Below are 16631 nucleotides of genomic sequence, written 5' to 3'. Positions count from 1 at the left end.
AAACCTGACTTACTAATGGAGAATGTTATGCCAATATTTTCTGACCTTTTGTTCTCTTACAACAACCTTAGTTGTACACACTTGCTGGAAAAATTATGTCTTAAAGACTTTTTATCCTCATTGATTAACAATAAAACTATGTGACTCGATAAGCTTTAGGAAGAAAGCTGTGGTTTTTTTTTTTTTTGGTTATGCTGCTAACAAGAAAGATTGTAAGTTTATTCAGGTAGAAATTTGGAAATATTTAAAAGTTTTTTGTGTGTTCTTCTACCAGAAGGCTCTTAATTCTGAGTGATTTTTTTTCTCAAATCAGTATCACCAATACTACTTAAAATATGTGCTTACATTTTTGTGTAAAGGGATAAAAAATATTTTTATATGAAATAAATCTAATGGAATTTAGTTTTCTTTTTTTATTTCCATTGTAATAGGAACTTGGGTCAGGTCTTTTTTTTTTTTTTTTCAGTCTTGTGTAATGCAGCCATTATGGAGGCAATTTCATAGTTTTTTATTCCGAATATGAAACATCCATGTCAGAATCTGTATTTCATTCAAAAACAGAGAACAAAACCTCAGTATTTCTGAATGAGGCTACAGCCTTGTAGGACAGGGTTACAGCATTGATGTATCAGGGAAAAAGGCAATGGACTTGTGCAAGACCTTTGACACTGTCCCATGTGACATCCTTGGGACCTTGACAGGCTGGAGAGATGGGCCTGTGTTCAAGTTCATCAAGGCCAAGTGCAAAGCCCTCCATATGGGATTTCCAAGCACAAATAAAGGCTGGGCAGAGAATGGATTGAGAGCAGCCCTGAGGAAAAGGATTTGGGGGTGCTGGTGAATGAAAAACTCAACCTGACCCAGCCCAGAAATCAGAAATCCAGCTGCATCCTGGGCTGCATCCAAAACTCCCTGGGCAGCAGGGGAGGGAAGGGATTCTGCCTTTCCACAAAGATGCTCAGGGGAAGCTGGAGCACCTCTCTTGCAGAGACAGGCTGAGAGAAGTGGGGCAGTTCAGCCTGGAGTAGCAAAAGCTCTGTGGAAACTTTATGGCAACTTCCAGTAGCCAAAGGGGTTACAAGAGAGCTGGAGAGGGAGTTTTTACAAGGGCTTGCAGTGACAGAACAAGGGAGAATGGCTTTACATTGAAAGGGGCAGGCTTACATTAGACATAAGAAAGAAATTCTTCTCTGTGAGGATGTGGCACTGGAATAGGCTCCTGGGAGAAGCTGTGGGATTCCTGGCAGTGTCTGAGGCCAGTCTGGATGAGCTTTGATCAAGCTGGTCCAGTGGAAGGTCCAGGGGGGTTGGACTGAGCTGATCTTTAAGATCCCTTCCAAGCCAAACCATGTATGATTCTGTGCCATAGATTGTGATATTCAAAGCCGTGTCTTGCTGCTGCTTAAAAGATTTTCATGCCTGTAGTGAATCAGTTTGTCATCAGCCTGTAAACTGTGTTTGGAGATGGGCTATGTATTTAGAAAACAGCCTAGGAAAGGAGAGAGAAAGATACTTCAGCCTGTTAGAATTATATTTGCTTTGCATATTTATTTACTGGATGGATTTTTTCAGCATTTCCCTCAGAAATACCTTGTTTTGCAACATTGAGTGGGTTTTAGTGTAGAAGGATGCAGAAGGGTTTAAATGATCCATGTTTTCCTCAACCTGTCCTCCCTCCCACACCCAGTCTCTGCAGGTTTTTGGTTTAGCCATTCTTTTGGTTACTGCTGCAGGATTTGCAATCTCTGTTAATGCTGTATCACACATTTGGTGCATGCTGTCTTAAGACCAGGGTTTTAGGGGTCTTTTGGTTGAATGGGGACAATCACAAAGCAGAAACTTTAGGCTTTGTCCTCCTTTGCATGCCTTGAGATCCCTGATGGTGAGAGCTTGTAAGCTCTTGATAAATGTGGTCTTTAGCATTTGGCAGCAGTAGCCATTGGAATCTCTAACGCTGATGTACGGTGGTTTTGTGCATGCAGTGTTTCATTTTTCTCTTTGTAGTTGTGTTTTAGTAAGGTATTACTCAATCACAATTAACATTCAGAAATATGTATTACTTGAGGATTGTTTTTGGCGACAGTGCAATTAAATGGTTTGTGAAGATGCTACTATAAATAATGAGAAAACTTGCAATTGTATTATTCTTTGTGCAGACATTTTCTGATTCATTAGAGTTAGACTGTAAAATCTATAATAACATTATATAGTGTTCTATATAAACCACCATATTAGAGAGTTGGTATTTTTTCAAAGCATGTTAATAGAAGACCCTATTTAGAAGATTAAATCCTTAAATCTCCATCTGCGTCTGCATTGTTGTTATGTGCCAATTAGCAGATAGTTATGGGGAAACTACATGGTGTCAAAAGCTTCTCATTGTATGGCTCTCTGTGATGTTTCCTCTTGAATGCCTCTATCCTCTTGTCATACTTAGAAATCACAGTTTCTTCCTTGCCAGTGACACACAGTCCAAAGATCTATTTAACTGCATTTCACTTGTGGCTATTTTGAAAAGCAGCGCCTGGCTAAAAATATTTTATTGTTGAAGAACTGCAGCTTACACTGTTTTAAAACTTTGTGGGTTCCAGTCCAAGAGTTGCATTGGTTAGCATCAAAAAGTTAATTGGAGATGTCCTCGATAGTGACTGTGCTGTGAATTCACTTTATTATAGTAATTTTTCTAATATTTCATCAAATATTGTTTATGTACAGTAACTTCATAAATGTCTTACAACAATGTTGTCACTCAATATCAAAACATTGTCATGACATTTAATAATTTCTAATGTAATAATTTGACACAACTTGTAATTTTTATCCAATTATTAAAACAGAATATCGTAATTTGAGGCACGTCCTTCTTTTTGTGTCAGTCTCCAAGTTTTCAGCTAGCTGGAAACTTTTTTTTCTCACTGTGGGTACCAATAAGCTTTGGGTACCAAGCTCAGTGCTTGATTCATCTCTTTGATATTCTTCTTGCACAAATCTGCAGAAGTATTTAAAATGAAGCTTTATTTTTAGAAACTGAACAATATTCATGTCTGCAAAGAAGAACCTTGTGATTAATGAGGACTTGGTACATTTTTTAGAAGCTTTGGTACATTCATCAAGTTGTCCAGCTTCTGTCATCTAAAGTCAGTTCTTTGGAATAGGGTTTCATGATGCTCTGAGGGAAACTACAGTTCCCTCACCACCACTTGGTCCTGTGAGCTTCTAGTTCTTGTCTTAAATTGGACTCTGTCCGGTGTCATTTAAATAAGCCATTTAATACCGTGATGTTTAGAAAAAATTTGTGTTTCCTGGACTGTGCTATTAGCACTTTAAAATAATTCTCACTTAAGAGAAAATAATAGCTTGGATCTGAGTGCACTTGCAGGATGCAGAAATTCTGTGTTTTTGTGGAAAAGCTGTGGATCCCTGCAATGTCAGCATGGCCAGGGCTGATGGTGATGCCTTGGGAAGGCTGCCCTGAAACAGAGACTGGACAGAGCTAGAGAATAAAGTAGATATTTATTGAAAGGCCTCCAGGATTCACCTTGGGCAGGACAAGAGCCTGACCAGGGCTACACCAAGGTGGACCAAGAATGGTCACAAAACGGTCACGAGGTCTCACACTAAGTTTTGGTCCATTTGCATATTGGGGTTTAATTGTCCAATTACAGCTTCAGGTTGTGAGGTCTCATCCTTCTTGTTCCTCCCTTCAGCCGACTGTTGTTTGTGCTTTTGGGCCTGAAAGTTGTCCTTGGTCTTCAGCAGGAAAAGGATTTGTTTTGTTTTCCTACTCTGTGAAGAGCTGAGTGACACTTAATATGAGGCTCAGAACTGCACCCCTAGGCACCAGAGAACCTGAAGAGCAAGACTGCTAAAACTTAAGGCATCAGTGGAACTACACAATGCTCATAACCTGGGGATCACCAAAGGGTCTGATGGAACAGTCATGCAGGCCTTGAAGACCTGTGTCTAAGGCTGCACAGGCTGTGGTAATCGGTATTTCAGAAGGTAGGAAAGAAAATGAGGGAAGCAGGCAGGCTTGAAAGTGGTTGGGAAACAGGGGCAATGGGGTGGAGAAAGGAGACAGATGCCAGGAGTTACTGCTTACACCATCTTTTTCCCTTGAGTGCTGAAGAGAGGGCTCCTGAACCTCAGTAAAAACCCCACAGGTATCTCAGACGTGATGTTGATTGTGGTAGTCAGGTTCTTCCACACGGTGATCCCGGGAAAGCTGCAGAGTTCACTGTGGGAGGGACTGGCCACAAATCCTGTGCTGCAGCTGCCCTCAGTCACTTCTGCATGCTGTTGCTGAACATCATCCATTGCCTGACACGGGGTCAGTACCAACACCCAAGAGGAGACTTCTGTGACGATAAAAGGGTTCCATGATGCTGACAGGACTGGGAGCAGTCCAGGCTGGGTTTGCGTGTGCGCAGGGACAGGCTGACACCTCTCAGCTGAGGGAGCTGCTCGTGGTGACCGGCCATGAGTAGGGGCTGCACTGAGGAGACAGACTGGCTGCTCTTCCGCTCTGGTGAGGCTAAAAAATCCCAAAAAAGAGCAATCTCAGGCAGGCTGGGCAGGACGATGGGTCCAGTGGGCAGATGTGTTGGGGAACTGGGGACGTTCCTTCCTAGGAGCTGTGATGTGCTGAGGACTGCTGTGAGAATACCCTCTGGGATTGCTTAGAGATTGTGTTGGGCAATTCCCCTTTTATTTTCTGGAAAGAGGGCCAGGGAGGGAACTGTCCTTTATAGGTAGAAGTGAACTGGCAAGGGGCTAAAAAAACAACATTAAAAAGTTAAAGACACAGTTGCTGCTGTGGGTGATGTGTGATGCTGAAGTGGTGTATGTGAGCCAAGAAGGCACAAGAACATTGCCACTTTCTGTTAAGACTTTCCCATTTCAAACTCACTATAACCCAGAAATGTAAAATGAAATCATGTGTATGTGAAAAAATGTTACCATGCTTTTGGAAGCTTGTAAAACATAGGAGGAGGTGGGTTTTTCTTTTTTTTTTTTTTTTGTTGCTCTTTCTTTTGTTTGTTTGTTGGTTTGTTTTTTTTTTTGCAATCTTACCATTGTATTTAATTTTGAGATACTAAAGGCACATGTCATTGTGGCAAAGAAACATTTCTGCTTGCCAAATCTAGATAGAAAAAATACTGTTTTCTGTGAGGGAAGGTTGGAGTTGTAAGTAACAATTGTACTAGTTTAGTCATTGTGTTGTTGGATGTTTATGTGCTGTTTGGTCTCAAACTGTACCATGAACGTGGGCAGTGCAGTGCTGTTATTGAAGAAATGTAAATGGTGCCTGGCAGGAATTAAACTTGTAACCGCAGAGGATGTGGGCTTAACTGCACTGGTAGTTAAAGAAGCATTCATTTAACGTTTGTTATAAGCTACTGGGGGGTTTTTTTATAACTAATAGGGGAGCAGTTTGCAGTTGATCTACTGCATAGAGAAAAAGAGCTTGTAGCTTCAGATGGAATACTTGTAGCCTCAGGCAGTTTTGCTAATGCTTTCTATTACAAATAAGTTTAATAGTGTGCATTAAAAAGGATGTGTATTTAAACCTTTATGGTCCATACCATGTTAGGTAGAATTACAGTAAATTGCTGCGTTTCATTCCTGTAATTATCTTACAAACTGCTAGTTGATATTGTCCTGAAGTTTATGTTCAGGACATTTTAACACCAGTTGTATTTTGGACAGCTTGCATAAGATCATTTGATAGTCTCTTAGGGGCATAAAATTACATATATACATTTTTAAAAAAGAAAGAGATCTATTAAAAAAGCATGAGAGTTACACACCTCTGGATGACTCTGTGCCGTGGAGAAGGGAGGGATCATGATCACCTCCTGTGCTGTGATTATGAGCGTGCACAGAGCAGTTTTCCTGTCACTAATAGTTCTGGAAATGTATGTTTATGAAACGTGGTCTTTTCCTTTTATTTCATTCTTTTCCATTCCTGTAGGAACTTGGAAGTAACAGCCCTCCGCAGAGGAACTGGAAGGGAATTGCTATTGCGCTGCTGGTGATTCTAGTTGTTTGTTCACTCATCACTATGTCAGTCATTCTTTTAACCCCAGGTAACCTACTTCTTTATTTTCTCTTATTAAAGGTGTGTGATTCATAATGCAGTCATCAAAAGCAATGAATGTTGAAGTGTCTCTTGCCTTTAAACATTTTTAACTTTGTGGCTACTGTAAATTTGGTGCCTGTAGGGACTTGGGAGCTACCAGAGGCCTTGAGGAGCAGAAATGTTTGGGGTTGGCAATAGGTCCTTAGGATTTTGTTGGCCTTGAGGGGCCTACAGCAATCCTGGTGAGCCTCAACAGGTGTGAGCTGACTTCAGGAGTTTGTTGTTGGTTTCTGGTGTAGTTTCAGATTCACAGATGAGCTAAGAGAAAATGGTATGCCACGGAAAACTGGTTCCAAGAATGCAACTTCTCACTGAATCCTCAACATGGATCTTCCATATGTACATGCACAAGCTGCTTCCCTTTTCTTTCTTTCAGAAACAAAGAGGGGAAATGGTTAAGTCACAGAAAAAAAAAAGAAAAAAAAAAAAAAAGGAGAGGGCAAGAAGTAGACAAAAAGAGCAAACACTGCACAAGTTTTAAAGAAAAAAAATCTTTAAATCCTTTTGCCAGTTTTCGAGTGTAAAGTGCCTGATTTGCATGGCATGTCTAGATAGTAAATATTGGTCTGCAAATATCCCGCCATCCAAGTGCTCAGTTTGTGTAAACCAGAAAGTTAATAAAGCTCTTTTCAGTCAAATAATGGTTCCCGGCTGTTTGGCCACGAGGTGAAATCACCGAGGGAAGCTGGCTGAGCCTGTGCATGAGCAAGGACAGCAGCAGAGTGCTGCTGCTCTAAAGGAACGTGGTCAGGCTGAATGGGAAAGGATCAAAAAGCTTTGCTTGTCAGAGGGGATGTGGCAGCTGGAAAGAGTATGCAGGGACACTATGGATAGTCTGCTTCCCCTGTTTTGTGTAAATATCTACTCCTTATGCATGGTGCTGTCCAAAGTTACTATTTGCTTATTTCCACTTAGATCATGTAGAGAAAAGTAAAAGCTAAGTTGTGCTGCTGAAGTCTCAGTGAATAGGAACCTTCTTCAGGGAATAATTAAAAAGAGATTTTGAGGGCACATAGTAGTGTGACCTGGTACACTTTAAGACAGAAGACTGTTTTTTGTTTCGAGCAGAGGTAGCTTTTTTTTGAAGACTTGTAAAATATCAAGTGTTTGCTGGAATCTACAATAATAACCTTCAGTTGTGGCTCTTACACCTATATAGAATTATTGATGATGTAAAAACGTAAACTGAAGTCTTTGAATGCACTCATGGAAAAGGAATAAACAACCTAGGGGGATGTTAACTTTTTAAAAAATACGTTTAAAAAGCTCAGTGAATTACAGCATCTCTGAGGCTGTTTCAAAATCCAGAGGTCTTGGTTGAAAACTTGTGTAAGCTGGGACCTACATTTCAATTCAAGTCATGCGAGTGAAAACTAGTTCTGTCAGCTCAGATGCTCTAAGATATCCCATAGAGACTGTGAAGCTTGATATAAATAAAACCCCTTGCCCCAGAACAATCTAGGTCTGTAAAACTGGGCTTTCTTGTGGGGAGGAAATGTTTACCATGGAAAGCTTTGGAGGTGCATTGTATGATAGATACTTGCCCTGTTTTGGCCCTAATGATTACTGTTCCCCCTTCACTTTCATTATTAATTTGTTTGATTATTATGAATTATTAATATGGTTTGGGAAGCAGATATTTTGCTACTCTGTTGGCCTGTTGGCAGGTAGTAAGCACTCTAGCTGAAGCTACTTTGCCATGAATATGTGTTAAGATCACTTTGGGATGTCCAGGATTTGAGGGGAAGAAAAAAGTAGAGACCCCCTCACATCTGGCTCTAGTGGAAGTGCTCAGATCCAAGATGATGCTAATTTGTTATTATAAACATTTGGGTTTGAAAATCCTTCTCATAAAATATAATAGGTCTGAATGAAGATGTTCAGTGCAAATGTCCTTTGTTACCTTGGGATGTTTCAGTGTTCATTTCTAGTACTATTTTGAGCATCAGAGAGTGCTCTCCCTATTTAGTTCCACCTGTACGGATGGGTGCTTTTTAGATTTCATGTAAATTCCCCTAAACACTGTACATCATGCTGCTTCTTTTTATGGAAATGATGATAATTTCAGATGGTTATTGCTCAGAAGCCTGATTGTTTCACTGGTATTTTTTGGAGGCAAAAATGCACTTACTGATACGCCAAACAAAGCAGCAATGATATCTTTTGCCTGCAATTATTTACACATCGTTTTGATTGTTTTGTCCACAATATAAGAAACTCTTAGGTCTGTGTACACTAACAGTTGTCATTTGACTTGTCTCAAATTTTGAGCAGCAGCTTTCCTGCCTTTTGATAGAGGGATCAATGCTTCCATATGAGATAGCATGTTTTTAAAAGGAAGTGTAATTCATTTGCAAAAGACTTCAAATAGGCTTTAGCTTCACTGAAGATAGAAAGGGTAATAAAACTAAAAGAAATTATTGATTTTTTTTTGCATGACCTTTTATTTCATGAAATATAACTTGACCATACAATACTAACCAAGATGTCTGTCGAAATAAGTGATGTATTTTGACCTATTAATACCTTAGCTTTTGTTCAAATCTGAAACCTCTGTGTTACAATTATGGTCGTGGTTTGAGTAAATGTATTTTACCAACAATGTTAGTAACATTTCTGATCATTTGATCTTGCTTTTCATCTATGAAAATACTCAGAATCTCTATAAATGTCTTAATCTTCTCAACAAAGAGATGGAAAGGTGGAAGAACAAACCATCCAGTGACATAAAACATTAGTGGCAGAGTCTGAATGAACTCTCAGCCCTGTGACCTCTTGTTGGGCCTTAGGAACTCTCTGTGAGCCCCCGTGGACTAAGGAGTACATGAAATAAACCCCATTGCTCTCAGCAAGTAGAAATTGCTGTACTGCTCCATACCTGGGAGTAGAAGGCTTGCAGGCAAATGTCCCTGCTGGTTTGTTTCAAAATTAGGAAAGTGCAATGACAAAGAAAGTGCACAGAGATGCCAAGAATGAAGCTGTCCTCATTAAAGCAGAGGACTGAGGTGGAAAAACTTGGAAGTTTCAGAACAGGAGCCTGTCTGTCCCCTCGGGTAACTGCATTATGAATCTAGTGATTTTTGTTTAATATTTGGAGTGGATTGCCGGAGAAGTATTTAAGAGAAAACAAAAGAAAATACCTTAGGAATAATCGTAATAATATATCTTTAGGTTTGGTATTAGTGGCCAGTGCAGAGACACAGGTGACTGTGCACGAGATGCCATCATTTGGTTTGGATGTCAGTATAAATATACCACAAGCACCTTTCTTCTGCTGCTTTTATTCTATTTTATGTTTTTGAGGTTTCATCTCACACCTCCATGTACTGAAATAGTCATAGGTAGATTTTGAGATATCAGTGCCTTTAAATCACTCCTGCCTTTGAATCAACTTGTTCTTGCTTTGCATCATGACAGTATGTTCCACCTGGTAGGAATTATGTGAAGACCTATCTGATCAGCCACTGTTGACCTGTATTTCAAAACTGACAAATGTTCAATTGAAAGTTTTAGCAGCTGAATGCTTTTATATGAAAAACCACTTAAAAACAGCCTAAGAATTGTATGGATTTGGCCTCCCCTGTACAGATGTTTTGCCACAACACTTAAAGGTTTTTTTTTTCCTTTTGGGACTGACCTTCATGTTCTACCTTCATGTTAACTTAGAGTTTCTGAAGGTATGGAAGACTCAAACTCCCTTACTGAGATATTGGTGTTGGCATTTAAACCATGCCTGCTGATATGTGCACTTACTGTTGAGCAAAGTGGCACCTGCCTCTAATCATAGACTCAAGGAAAACTCACACATGATGGAGAAAAAAGGACACTTTTTCAGAAAAATTACTTTAGAGAACATTTAGGTCAGATAAATGGTCAGAAAAATGCTTATTGTGGAAGGGGTTGAGTAAAATCAAGCTCTGGGAAGAGAATCCATTTGGATTATGTCCAGTAGATAAACTGTTGAGGGTTAGGACTGACGTCTCCATACCCTCTCTCATACTACTCTTAAAGGAAAAGAAAGCAAACTAGATTTTTTTTTTTTTTAAATGTGGATATTTACTGAAAAAAAGATTTAGGTTTATGTTCAATCCTGTACAGACTCCCTGTAACTGCTGTAAATTGGCAGGAAGGTTTTGATATCCAACTACTTCCTGGCAACTTTTCCTCCTTTGTCATGATAACACAAAGTAAGCTATGCTAATTCCCAGTTACACCTGCTAGCTTGCATACAATTTACTAGTGGTGTTTTTCCACTTTTCAGATGGCTTTTAACATCAAGCCTTTATCCTAATTTCTAGTGTTAAAACTTTTTTTTTCCACAGAAAATTCAGTAGAGAGCTTTAGTTAATGACATGCTACAGTACATAATTATTAGTTTTATTTGCTAAGTTAGAAGGCAGATTTTATGAGGTGTTTAGACTGCATTTAACCTGCAAAAATAATATCCTATAAAGTCGTGAAAAGTAGCAAGGCCATTAATTTCAAGTTTTAGAGTCTTCTAGTTTAGTAAGCACAAATGGGTTTGTCACTTTGAATTAATATATGCCAGTACTTGAACTGTTTTTAATTGGATGTGCAGTTAAAAAGTAGTAACTTAGTCTTTAGCATTTGATTTTTTTGTTTGTATCTTCTGTAATCTGTGTCATTTGCTTTACATAAATATATATATACAATTTCAGACCAAAATACAGAAATCTGTGGTAAATCGTGTAATAACGTTGGAAATATCATTCCTTCAAGGAATAATTCAATGAAATTTATAAATGAAAATGAGATAGTAGGCTATTTTGTAGTGTAATAAATACAAAGTAGTAAAAGAAAGTCTTTAAAATAAAACAGGTACATCCTAGAATCAGAGATTGGTTTGGGTTGGAAGGGACCTTAAAGATCATCTCATTCCAACCCCCTGCCATGGGCAGGGACACCTTCCACTCTCCCAGGTGGCTCCAAGCCCTGTCCTGGTTCTGAGCACTTCCAGGGATGGGGCAGCCACAGTTTCTCTGGGCACCCTGTGCCAGGGCCTCACCAGCCTCACAGGGAATAATTTCTTTCTAAAACGCAATCTAAACCTTCACTCTTCCAGTTTAAAGCCATTTCCCCTTGTTGTGTCACTCCATGACAGTGCAAAAGTCCCTCTCCAGCATTCTTGGAGCCCCATTAGATACTGGGAGGTGCCCTAAGGTCTTGCTGGAGCCTTCTCTTCTCCAGGCTGAGGAGTCTCAAATCTCCCACTGTCCCCACAGCAGAGCTGCTGCTGCCCCCCGAGCACCTTTGTGGCCTCCTCTGGACCTGCTCCAACACATCCATGTCCTTGTCACTTGGGGAGGAGTTACCAGCAATGCATTCCAAGAACCTTCCGGGATGGTTATGCCCCGCTGTGCTGTCCCCACGAGAGGTGTTGGGGCGGTCAAAGTCACCCACGAGAACCAGGGCTTGTGGGTGTGAGGACAACCCCCTCTGTCTTCCAGCTTGGGTGTCCCCCAGGGTCTTAACAGCCCCCAAGGTGACTGTGATGTCAGCTGTCCCTGTCCCCTCTTTAATCCTGACCCGTGAGGTCGGCTCCTCCTCCATCCTCAGGTGCAGCTCTGTGCATCCTGGCTGGCCCCTGACGCACAGGGCCACCCCCTCCTGTTCTCCCTCCGAGCATAAACGTGGTGGGGTACAACTCATTCCTGCTTGTGCTCAATAGAGATTGACCCACTATTGTTTCGAGGGTTCCCATGGTGTGTAATTCGTCCTGTTACAGATAAACTGGGCATCTGAGATATTGACAGAAGGCAAAGGTGGAGTTAAGGGTTTACAAACAGGGCTCTGTTTTGGTTAAATCTTAGCATTAGAAAAAAAATTACTTCTAAAACATCTGGTAAAGTTGCTTGAAGATGCCATTTTTCTTTTTCAGTTTACAAATGCTAACTGCAATTTAAAACTTACCTTAAAATCCAGTTTATATTGAGAGATTTCTTGCCAGAGATGTGATAGAAAGCAGAGAGCAGAGCTGGTATTCCTTTCTTCTCTAATAGCCTCTCTGTACTCAGCTGATGTATTGTTTTAGTGATTTTTGTTTAAGCAGTTGAAAAAAATCTGTCATAGGTAGGGCAATCTTTGACAACATAACAGCTTGTGTGAGCTTGATTGCTAGTTGGCAAACTGGCAGGAAATAAAGGGTCACAATGAACAGAAACAGACTCAGGTAAGGTTAGAAGGGGAACACGTTTGGAATTATAAACAGCATCAGGACCAGGGTATGTTGAATCCTAATAGGTGATGGAAAACAGCTTGTCAAGGGTGGGCTGTCAACAAGCTTATGGAGAAAGGGGATAATGGGCATGTGAAGAGCCCAGTGCTTGATGCTGTTAAGTCAGAAGCAGTGTTTTGAAGACACAGGAATGTATTTGTGGAGCTGAATAGAGCACACATAACAACATGTGCTTACTTTGAAGATAAAAACAGTGTGTGGCGGGAGCAAGAGCTAACAAGGTCCCATGATGTGCAAACAGAGGGATTAGGTATAAATCAAGAGAGATAAGGTTGCTCTGCTGTAAAGCTCCTGTAAGACTACAGGTGGAATATTGTGTCCCATGCTGGACTGGCAGATGAAAAGAAAACCCAAAAAACCCCTAAACAGACTGTTTGCATTCCTGGAAGGTAGGAGGAAGGCAAAAAAGCTTATTTAAAGGTTAGAATGTTTGTCTTATGAGAGAGGATTTGGACAAGTCTGCATGCTTGGCCTTACAAGACATGAAGTGCAGGAGGAGTTGATTACAGTGGTGAGTGCTTCCCAGAGCCCTGCTGTGACCTGGGAGGGAGCAACGTGCAAAATGCAGCAGAGCTGTGCTGTGAGCAGCTGGGATGGCCTCGTGTCTGTTGTAAATTCATGATGTGCATTAAAAGGGAGTTTCTCTTCAGTACACCAAGGATGCACCTTATTAATACCAGCTGAAGTGACTGCAGCAGGCAGTGCTGACATTTAAAGGCAAAAATATCATATTGCTGTTGATTACAGTAAGCTTTCAGCTGGCCCTCTAATTGAGAAACTCGGCTGAATAAAGACCAATAACAAAACTATTGACTGACTTCATTCTCTTTGGAGGGTCACGTTTTCATCCAAAATGTATTACAGGATATGACCTTTACAAAGCAGGGTTTTTTGTTAAAAATGTCCTTCTAACACCGTGGGCTGACACAAAGATTTAATATCAGTAAGGACAAAATCTGCCTAACACAAAGGTCCTCTCATGGAGAAGGAAAGAAAAGCTCTTAGAGAAGAGAAAGAGTGCAGTAATTGATGGTAACCTGCCCAATACCACAAAATTGTTTTAAAAACCTGGACTGGTTGTGTAGGAAGTGTACAGGTGAATCTTCTTGCAAGGGCACAGGTAGCAAACAGCACAGCTTTTGGCAGCTGCTGTTCTAAACAGCCTAAAGCAGTTTAGGTGAACTGCAGGCTGCTGCCAGTGGCTATTGCTTGGGAACGTTGTGGGTTTGTCTTTTGACGCTAAAACTTGAACTTTTAAGGTTCAACATTACCACGGTTAGTGCAGCAGTTTGCTATTGAATTTCACTATTCACTTAATTTTTAGCTTACAGCACAAGAACACATATTCAGCAGAGCTTCTTTTTTAGTTTTCTGAAGTGTGGAGGTGATTTTAGATGCAGGAAAATTATATTTTTTAATTTTGTTTTGTTTTGTAAGTCAGCGTTGGCTAACATTCAGAACCACAGTATTCCTGGGTTCTGTCATGTTTGGGAAAAACACAAGTTGTGTTGTTCATGTCACTAGAAAGCAAGCACAGGCTGTAAAATTTGCATATAGATATTTTAAAAATTCATTTCCGATTGTTGAATGGGTGAAGTTGGTTCCAAATTTCCTTGCAAGAGTTTTTTATCTAGTTTCTCTCAGCGTAAGGTACTCAATATGGCCAACATCCTTTGGCTGTCAGGAAATTTTGGTAGTGGTTTGTAATTTTTTGTGGTGTAGGGCTGTGGTAAGAAAGAGCTTTGCTGCAGAAGTCCCAATATAATAAATAGCCAGACACTAAATTCTGTAGTTTTCCTGTGCAAGAGATACCAATTCTTTGTTTCCTGAAGGTTTACTAAACAAAATGATACTTTTCTTGTTATCAAAAAAAAAAAAAAAAAAAAAAAAAGAGCAAGGTATTGTTACCAATTTCAACAGGACTTCTGGTTCTGTAATTCCAGTGTTTTGCAAACAGCACTGAATATTTTGTTCTCAGTAATTATCTAAAATGATCTTGTTGTGTTTATTTTAGATGAACTTGCAAATTCATCAGAAAACAGATTATCCTTGGAAGATCTCTTCAGAAAAGAGTTCATAGCTCATAATCCAGAAGCCAAATGGATTAATGGTAAGTTTATAAGCTCTCACTTGATTTGAAACTAGGTAAAATTTTTAAGTATTGAATGAAATTATCCAGTCACTAAGAAAAAAAAACAGTTAAAATTTCAAACCCTCTTGAAACTGGCCAGTGTCCCAGTTTTCCTTGTTGCTCTGAATCACGTCTCTTGCATTAATTTTTGAAGTGGCTTTCTAATTTTAAAGCTCTGTCTAGTAGAAACTCACTAAAACTATCTATTCATGCTCCTCACTCTGTTGGAAGCAGTAATGAAGAACTGTGTTTAAGGACTGGATCTTGGTTGTGGATTCACAATAAGATCAACTCTATTAATATCTGAACTTCGGGATTTGAGAACTAGTTCTCTTTGCATCTAGAAAAGACTTGAATATTTCAATGTTCTTGTACAGTCGTAGTCATTTTCTGATGACTAAGAATTGTATTTAGTATTCTAATTTATTAAATGATTTGTGCATGGCATGCAGATTCCTCCAAAATTAAGGTTTAATGTAAAAAAGAAAACAAATTGACACTCTTTTCTTCAACCCATTGGCTTCCTTTTCTCTTGATGCCTTGCCTTGTTCACTTTCTCTCTGGAAGAAACGTACACGTAATGCAGTAGCAGCTGTCTGGTTTGTGTCATTGTGGTAATCTGGATGTTACCTGCAGGTTATGGAATCAAAGGAATGACAACAGGATTTGTGCAGACCTGGGCAAGGCAAAACTCTTGTGGGGTGCCCTGTGCAAGGCAGGAGTCTGGCAGTCTGGTGGCTCTGTGTGTAAATTCGGAATGACTTTGCATGGAAGTAATGCTTCAATTATATCAATTTTGGTGTTCAACTATAACTAGAAGTGCTTTACCTAGTAGGGAGCTGTGTGATTGAATTATTGCTTTATGGTAAACTCTGTACAATGAGGTGGGTAGAATAAGGATAAGTGCATTTAAAAGCAAAAGCACTTTTGCCACCCCCTTTCCCCAGCTACTCCAATGACATCTCATCTCTGTTCTGAGTAGCCCTTAGTTTCTTCTTTGGCTTGGTTTCTGTTTTCAGTGCAAAAAGATGTGATACTGGGTAAAGCAGGGTCACTTCTGTTGCCAAGAGGAGCAGTTTCTTATGCTTGGCAGAAAACTCTTTTCCTGTAAGACTATCTTCTAATGAAATCATAAAGCAGGTTTTCAGTTTGCTATTCTCTGTTAAATACACAAAACAGCTGCCCCTGACCCCACCCTGGCTGAAAAACACTGGTCCTAATTATCAAATAAAGTTATCACAGACCCAGTATTGTGAAATAAAGTGGTCACTGAAAGCAGGTAAGTACATAGTGGAAGATCATGGTGCTGGTTCCATCTCTTATTCTTGTTACTTAAAAAATCCATCAGATTGTTCTCCTAAGAACTCTCCTAGTTCTTCATAACGTGTGCATAATATTCTATGCCTAAAAAATAGTACTAATTTCAAAACCCAGGACAATAAAACTAAAAGGCTGTGGATGGAGTTAAATTAAATACTGGTGATGCTATAAAGCTTGCAGTTTATTGTATTTCTTAACTCTCTTCTACAGCCTGTAATAACAGCAAAGCTGCTTTTATGAGTTTTCCAGATGTGGTAAAAAGAAATGTAGAATTTGAATCTAAACCTTTGCTTGGATACAGGTTTCTCCCGTGGTCTTCAAAATCCATCTTAAAAAGCTCCTACAGTGAAATATAATTTTATTAGCATCTTGCAAAAAAATCATTTGTATTAGTATCATGCAAAAAAAAAAATTGTTGAAACAGTCCAATCTAAAATCTGTGAGATTGTACAGGTATGAAGTTTTCCATCTCTTGAAAATAGTATTAGAAATGCTATTTATTAGAGCAAAGCCCTGTGTTTTATTAGCAGTACATTTGTACTAATATCCAGTCTTTCTGCAATGATGGTTTTCTGAGTCAGAGGGAAAACTTCTAAGCTTGCACTTAGGTGTTCTCCTGAGTTTATTGGCCAAGGAAACAATGAAGTCCAATAGTACAAAAATAAAAAGAGGAAAGAAAGGACATTTTGTTTATTAGAATATATGTGTGTAGGAGAAATAAAGAAAAAGTGGGAGTAATTAAGGGTTTATGATTTGTTTAGTATTTTTGATAAACCCAGGAA

General features: G+C 39.6%; 1 protein-coding gene across 2 annotated transcripts in view; it reads left to right on the top strand.

Annotated features, from left to right (window-relative positions):
* DPP10 (dipeptidyl peptidase like 10) overlaps window positions 1-16631 on the top strand; it is a 434600-nt gene that overhangs the window by 233752 nt on the left and 184217 nt on the right. For both annotated transcript variants that reach the window (XM_066190335.1, XM_066190334.1), the window contains exons 2-3: window positions 5975-6089; window positions 14413-14508. In XM_066190335.1, the coding sequence (XP_066046432.1) occupies window positions 5975-6089; window positions 14413-14508 (211 nt within the window). The remainder of the gene's footprint in view (window positions 1-5974; window positions 6090-14412; window positions 14509-16631) is intronic.

The sequence above is a fragment of the Chamaea fasciata genome, unplaced genomic scaffold, assembly GCF_029207755.1.
Source record: "Chamaea fasciata isolate MVZ Bird 193981 ecotype frontalis unplaced genomic scaffold, bChaFas1.0.hap1 SCAF_8, whole genome shotgun sequence".
Taxonomy (NCBI): Eukaryota; Metazoa; Chordata; class Aves; order Passeriformes; family Sylviidae; genus Chamaea; species Chamaea fasciata.
This window is presented reverse-complemented; position numbering and strand designations above follow the sequence as displayed.